This window comes from Pteropus vampyrus, unplaced genomic scaffold, assembly GCF_000151845.1.
Source record: "Pteropus vampyrus isolate Shadow unplaced genomic scaffold, Pvam_2.0 Scaffold183, whole genome shotgun sequence".
Taxonomy (NCBI): domain Eukaryota; kingdom Metazoa; phylum Chordata; class Mammalia; order Chiroptera; family Pteropodidae; genus Pteropus; species Pteropus vampyrus.
In genome coordinates, this window is record NW_011888964.1 from 1,066,652 (window position 1) to 1,074,387 (window position 7,736).

The 7,736-nt window shown below is 50.1% G+C and overlaps 1 protein-coding gene across 1 annotated transcript in view; it reads right to left on the minus strand.

The window, feature by feature from the left end:
• ZFAT (zinc finger and AT-hook domain containing) overlaps positions 1–7,736 on the minus strand; it is a 110,173-nt gene that overhangs the window by 58,642 nt on the left and 43,795 nt on the right. The window contains exons 8-10 of the mRNA XM_023537224.1: positions 6,466–6,553; positions 4,694–4,843; positions 3,643–3,816 (exon numbers count right to left, since the gene is read on the minus strand). Coding sequence (XP_023392992.1) covers positions 3,643–3,816; positions 4,694–4,843; positions 6,466–6,553 — 412 coding nt within the window. The remainder of the gene's footprint in view (positions 1–3,642; positions 3,817–4,693; positions 4,844–6,465; positions 6,554–7,736) is intronic.

Consider the following 7,736-nt stretch of genomic DNA (forward strand, 5'->3'; position numbering starts at 1 on the left):
CGTTTAATAGTTCCTCTCCCCTATTTTAAAATATCTAATTCACAAGCATTTGATTTAATGTAACTATCTGAGCGATGAGCTGGGGCAAATAATTGGCACTTTCTGAGAGCTGCTACGTCCCAAGCTCTTCGTGCAGGGCACTTTACATTGTTTTTCACTCATTCGATCAATAAAAACTCAATCAACAAAAACCTCCTATAAATCAGGCACTGATTTAGGTGCTGGGGGTCGAAAAGAAATAGAATAAGTCAGAAGTCCTTGCTGGTGGGGCTTACAGCCTAGTGGAAGACACAGAATGACAAACACGGAAACCACACAGCATCAGAGAAGGCGCGAAGGAGAAACAGAAGAAACACAGAAGGAGGCTGAGGTGACGGGTGTGGCACTTCCGGCGGTAGAAACAGTGACAATAATACTAACAATAATAAAGACGAATAAGGAAACTAGGAAACTACATAGCACACCGGAGAAAGATGCGCCAGGAAGGAAAACAGAAACACAAGGCAGTTCGGCCGACTGGGCGGGTGTGAGATTTCGAAACGAAGGAGCTGGGGAAGGCCAGCCGAGGAAGGGAGCCTCGAGTTCAGACTCGAGGGCCATGAGCCCGGAGTCCGATCAGGTGCCTGGGGGGCGACCTTGCCAGGCAGAGGGCAGGCAAACACCCCAAGACGGGCCGTACCAAGCAGGTCAAGGAACGGGCAGGAGATCCATGTTGTGGAGAGGGGCATCCAGGCAGAGTGGAGGGGTGCAGGCAGAGACGGAAGGGTGCAGGCAGAGACAGAGGGGTGTAGGCAGAGACGGAGGGGTGTAGGCAGAGTGGAGGGCTGTAGGCAGAGACAGAGGGGTGCAGACAGAGACAGAGGGGTACGGGCAGAGACGGAGGGGTGCAGCGGGAGGGTCAAGCAGGCCCTCGTGAGGATGTGGGCTGTCACTCTGTGGCCGCTGGTTGGGAAGGGACTGTGGGGGACAAGGGCAGACGCAAGGCGGCAGTGAGGGGGCTGGTGAAGCAGAACGCTGGGTGGTGCTGAGGGGCGAACCCTCAGGATCCGCGAGCGGCACCTGTGGGGTGTGAATCAGACAGTCGACTATGACCTCAGGTTTTGACTGCAGCGACGGGGGCGGGTGCTGCCACTGACCACTGACGGAGGTGGGGCACGGCAGGGGTCGGCGACCACGGCCAGGACAGTGGGCCAACCCAGCCCGCTGCCCGCTTTCTATGGCTGGGAGCCAATAACAGCTTTCTCAAGGTTTGTGAGAAAAGAGAAACAAACAGAAAACAGGGAACACGCAGCGGAAACAGCATGCGGCCCTCCAAACCCAGAGCGTTTTCTCTCTCCGTACAGAGTGCAGCCGACTGTGGAATAATCTATTGCGTTGTTCCTGATACAATAAATATGCTTAAAATCAGCCATTTCAGAAAAGCTTTAAAGCAACGTTTGCTTTTAAATAAAGAGCTAATTCTATGGTTACAGGCTGAGAGCCTTTTCGTGTCCTGGGGCTACCAAACCCTCAGTACAAGCACACTTCCCCAGGGACATCAAAGCATGTTTGAGGTGTTGTCACATGGTTCACAAGGCCACCGTCAAGGAAGGAAGACAAGATATTCTTCTTAACTTGACCAAATGGTTCCAAAGTTTATCCAAAGAAATAATAATTAAATGAGAAGAACTAAGAGATGCCCATAAAAAAAAAATAGTGTATGATAAAATTTTAGTTATTAAAAATATTTTATAAACCAAGGTACTAGAACAAAGACCACTGAAATAGACCAAAACCTCAGAACAGACTGAACATCTTGAGAAATTCTGGCATTTTAAAATAAATTGAAAAGGATCAATTTCTCTATAAATACGCTGAATCGATTGATAACTGCTTGGAAACACAGTGAGATCTCTACTATACACCAAAATAACTTTCTAAGAATATTGAATTTCACCAATGTGATAAAACCATAAAATAAAACTTGAAGAAAACAGAATTTCCTCCTAAGATGGGGACGGTTTCTTTTAACAAAGAAAAATCACAGAGAAACAAAACATAAAGGAAAAAAAAATTAATATGCAAAATTATCATCTGTATGGAAAAAGAAACAGTAAACAAAATGTAGAAGCAATGACAGGTTGGAGAGAAATAGTCACAAAATATGACAAAGCACTGAGATCCCAAGAACTTTTAGAAATCAACAAGATAACATGTGCACACTACGAAAAATGAATGAGGTGCAACTAAACCTTTTTCAAAGCTTTCTTAAAATTACAAAGAATAGCCAATGGCTTGGCTAAAGCTACACAGTAGATCATCAAAGGCGTTAGAACAAGCGTTTCTACCACCCAGGCCTCCCCTCACCACGCTGGCTTTGGGAAAACGAGAGACTATGGTAAGTGGCAAAGATGATGCATAACTGAGCCCTAGCCACCTGGGGCAGAGTGATCATCTCAGACCAGATAAAGCCACACAATTACCTGTATTCCCATCAACCCACCCGCTAGACTCACGGCGGGACAGACCTGCCCGGAACCTACCCGTGCATGCAGAGCAGGACACACCTGCCCAGAACGTTCTTAAAACAAAGGCAGGGCCTAACGGCTTTATCATCCTCTAGGAAGCCTGAAATCAAAAATCACTTTGATGTTTATCGCGAACTCCAATTCTTATATCTAACTATGCTAAGATAACAATATGTTCATAAACACAGTTTTGTAATCTTGTTACATAAAATACTCACAAGTCCCTCACACAACTATTATTAAAAAAAAATTTTTTTTAATGTTAAAGTTCTTTTAGGTTTCGCTGCCTGTCTTCCCAAAACAGCTCCACCTTCCTTCCCTCTACCCATCCCCTCTCAGGTGACCTTCCTGGCCACCGTGACCACCACCCCTTGCACCCAGGAGGACTCCCGCTGCCTCCCCTGGGCTCCCACACTGCGCCCATCACAGCACCGGGGACCGCAGCAACATGCCCCTCCCCCGCCCCATGGGAGAGAAGCTCCTTGAAGGCTTTCTGCCTTCCTGACCCTGTCCGCCTGGAACCCTCTTCACCACTGGCTCATAGCAGGAACTCCAGCAACAGCTCTTAATGAATGAAGGAAATGAAATCCACTTGAGGATACTTTAGCAAGGTCAAACCTGCCTCAATACTGTTCGCCTTCTGAACTGATCACGGACACCGTGACGTAGCCCGGATGGTGGCGTCCCCTGGAAACGCCAGCTTAGCTGCGGTCACGGACACCCTCCAGATCCTCAGGCTCACTTGGGTTTGGAGGGTGGAAGAGAATCAAAGCTTCTAGAACAAAAGACCAAGGCCTCCTGAGGACACCTCAGTCCCTGAACAGTTCCTCACCCACCCCACCCTGCGCACTTGCGTGTATACACGTGCACGTACGTACACACACACGCACACACGCACACACACACGCGCGCACGCGGTGTTCTCCCAGCACTGGGGGCAGTCGCACTTGGCTGCAGGACTGGGCCCAGGGCAGCGAGGACACAGGCAAGGTCTCGCTGCTCCCTCAGAGCAGAAATTCTAACAGAGCTCGCCCCTCCCTGCCTCCAGGCACGTCCAGTTTCTGCTGGACCGAGAGTGGGCTCCAAACCAGACTTTTAGAGGGAAAAAAAACTCGCTTCGGAGTCACTTACTCACCATCGGCAGTGTGAAGGAGCTTGTGACTTTTCAACGTTCCTTTTGATTTGAATTTCTTGCCACACATGTCACACAGGTGGGTTTTCTCAGTGCTATGACGATTCATATGAGCCTTGAGGTTGCTCTTGCTACGAGTTGCATACTCACACAAAGAACACTTGAAGGGTTTCACACCTACCGGAGGAGAAAAAATACATACGCATACACACACGTATACATGCGCATGCACGTGTGTATCTGAAGGGGGGTGTGTGTGTGTGTGTTCCACATCCACTCTGAATAACGCAGTGCACCCACTTGTCCCCAAACACGTTCCCATGTCATGCTGTTACCCAGGCTGTCCCACCCGGGCCTCCGCTCTGCAGCCTCCTCGGACTGTCCCCAGTGGACGTCCCTGCTTCCCCATCAATGTGCCCGAGGCCTGCACCCTCTCCTGGCAGCGCTGCTCACGGTGCGGTACGGTGAGCCGCTCACAGCTGCCTCCTCGACAGCTGGACGACCCCCCGAGGGCACGGACCCCGAGCATTAATTCAACTGAACAGAGTTAAAGTGAACAAAGTTAAAGGAACCAAGAGCCTTGCAAAAACCAACGGGACGAGGCACGCAGGGTGAGACGTGAAAGCGTATTTCACTGCATGAAATCAGCAGAGCTTTCCAATGCTAGTCGCTGGGCTGTGACGGGGACGTGGGGCTTCCTGGCATCCAGCGCCCTCCTCCGCTCACGAACATCAACAGACCCCACTTCACAGTAAACATGGAGGGCTGATTTGCAGCCGAGAAGCCCCAGCCCCGCGGACAAGCAAAAAGGCCTCTGCAACCTAGTGTGGCATGCTGTAGGGGGAGGGGACGCCGTGCCCGAACCTGAGCACCGGGGTGGGACAAACTGGAGTGTGCTCAGCACCTTCACTGCTTATCTAAACGACCCACTTCTCGGTGTGCTGAATCAATGCCGACTTCAGGGGCCCCGAGACCACGGCTTCCCCTGGCGCACTCACACGAAGCACGCAAGCAGGGACCCGAAGATGCTCTGCTCTGCGTGAAGAGTACTCACCCTCGTGAGCCCAAATGTGGCGCTGCAGGTCGGAGCCGTTCTGCATGAAGTAGAAGTCACAGTACGGACACTTCATGGCTCTCTTTCCAATCAGCCCCTTCAGCTGAACCCTCCTCCCGAGCACCGCGGAGATGGTGCTCATGGAGACCTCTAGAAAGAAAGCAGGATGGTCATCACAAGCAGCCAAGGGACTCAGTTCATGCTGGATGTGAATGAGCCTCGTGACAGCACCTGGACCCACTGGTCGATCCTAGCAGCACAGAGGTGGCAAACCAAGATGTGCCTCATGGAGTCATGCGATAGGATTTCTGCCTAAAGAGTTAATTCAGAATCTCAGCAAGTTTCAGATCTAAATATCCGTTTGCATAAAATGTGAGGGATGGAGAAACAATATCACGAGGCAACTGTCAGGCAAATGCAGAATGTGAAACCGTCTACAACGGCCGTCCCCAACCTTTGTGGCACCAGGGACCGGTGCTCCTATGAGAATCCGAAGCCTGACGATCTGAAGTGGAGCCGAGGCAGTGACGCTGGCGCTGGGGAGCGGCTGCAAACGCAGACGAGGCTTTGCTCACTCGCCTGCTGCTCACCTCCTGCTGTGTGGCCTGGTTCCCAATAGGCCATAGACGATACTGGTCTGTGGCCCGGGGACTGGGGATCCCTGGTCTCAAGGAAAAGTGACCCAGTTTTTCCAATAACTCAATGTCATAGAAAAAAAAAGCAGGGAGCAGGGGTGTCCTATAAGAATACGAGAACCTTAACTGACACAGCTAAAAGCTAAATGCTTGAATCGTGCTTCAAGCAAACCAACTGTAAAAAAAAAATCTAGTGTCAATTGCAGGAATTTTAAATGGACTAATACTAGGTAGTAAGAAGGGTGTGCTGTGAATTCTGCTCACTTTAATGGGGACATGGTGGTCATGTTAACAAAAAAAGCCTTTGTTAGAGATGCATTCTAATGTATGTTTATGGGGAAAGTACATGCTGTCTGGGATTTACTTTAAAATATTCTAGAAAAAACAAGTTGGGGGCGGGGGCAGATACAGGAAACCAGCTCGGTAACATGCAGGTAACCAAGGAAGCTGAGCTGTGGATACGTGGGCGCCCGCTCCCAAGATGTCGGGGGGCAGCAAGGAGAGCACCAACCGCCCGACCAGTACGCGGCGCGTGCACCGTGACAGAAGCCTGGGGGTTTTCCCCCAGACCGAGGCCACGAAAGCCTCCCCCAGGGCGGGGCTCTGAGAGATGAGGTGAAAATTAAACAGGAATCAACCAGGGGGAATGGAGGAGACGTGTCCCAGGAGGTGAGGAAGAAGTGACAAGGCGCGAACGCCCAGGTGGCTCAAGCCTCATGCGTCTGGGTGGCGTGGGACTGGAAAGGTCAGAGGTGACGGTCATTCCAACCACGGAGGCTCCTCAGCCTGGGAGGGAGCCTGACCCTCGCGTGAACCACCACGGCGGGCAGCACGAGCTCACGGGGGCGGAATCCGTGTCAGACCGCGTAAGTGACCAGGTGGAGGCACTCTTAGGTCACGTTAAAAAAAAGGAGGGGGCTCGCGAGACTGCGGAAAGACGTATCTGAAGACCCCATGCATAAACGGAAATAACTACGTAACTCCCAGCTCTCAATCAAAATGATTGCTTCCCTTGAGTTTGCGCAGATCTTCGTCCCTCTGAATTTTCATTTAGTGCAGTTGATATGTAATGCTGTGTTTTAAAACAAACATAAGGATTTTAACATTAATCTCCCACTCTAAACTGCATAACCTTACCAGGATGGTTCGTCTTGATATGTGACTTTATCAGTCGATCTTCTGAAAAAGACTTTTCACACACAGGACAAGAATAACTCCTTTTGTCCTTAACAGAAAGAGAGCACAATCAATTGCCTGTCTTGTTTAAACCTGGTCTCTGTGAGGAAACCACCACCACCACCACCAGCACCGTCTCCACCACCACCACCAGCACCAAAGCTAGACACGCAGTGCACCTTTCCATGGACCATGGCATGCAGCCTGCATCTGGCCCCGCACAGCCTAGCAAGCTTATGAGTGGGAGGCAAATGGCATCGCCTCCACTTCAGATGGAGGGACGGGGCTTAGAGACAGATGATGGTCCTGAGGAGGAAGCCAGGCCAGAACAGGGCCAGGCGAGACCGTGAGTCGAACACACAGCCCGGTGCTGCTCCACAATCCCACACATATCACGTCCCCCGGCACTCAACGCATGGGGGTTCACAGAAGGCATTTTATTGAGATTCACGACCACTAAACATATTCGTACCACAAAATCCAGCAATTGCCTTCCTTGCTGTCTACCCAGATAAATGGAAAACTTACGTCCACACAAAAATCTGCACATAGATGTTCATGGCAGCTGTATTCATAACTGCCAACTTGGAAGCAACCGTCTTTCAGGAGATGAACGGATAGACTGTGGTCCATCCAGACAATGGAGTATTATTTAGTACCGAGAAGAAATGAGCTATCAAGCCATGAAAAGACGTGGAAGAAATTTAAATGCACATTGCTAAGTGAAAGAAACCAACCTGGAAAGGCTACATACTGTATGATTCCAACTATATTATATCTTTAAAAAGGCAGAATGATGGGGACGATAAAACGATGGAAAGGTCCTTGGTGGCCAGGGTACACAGGGGAGAGAGGGTGACCAGGCAGAGCACAGTGGATTTTTAGGGCAGTGAAACTACTCCATGTGACCCTACAGTGATGGGTACGTGTCACTACACATTTACCCAAACAATGGACAACACCAACAACGTACGTCAAGAGCGAACCCTAATGTAAGCGTACGGATTTGGGGTGATAATGACGTGTCGGTGTAGGTTCTTCGGTTGCAGGTAACGTACCCCTGTGGAGTAGATGTCAATAGTCGGGGAGGTGGGGCATGTGTGGGGACAGAAGGTATGTGGGAAATTTGCAGTGAACCTAAAACTGCTCTAAAAAATGAGTTTATCAAAAGAAATACACATAAAGTGCTCAGAACACTCAATAACCCTGGAAGACTTTGTTGCTGAGGTTTT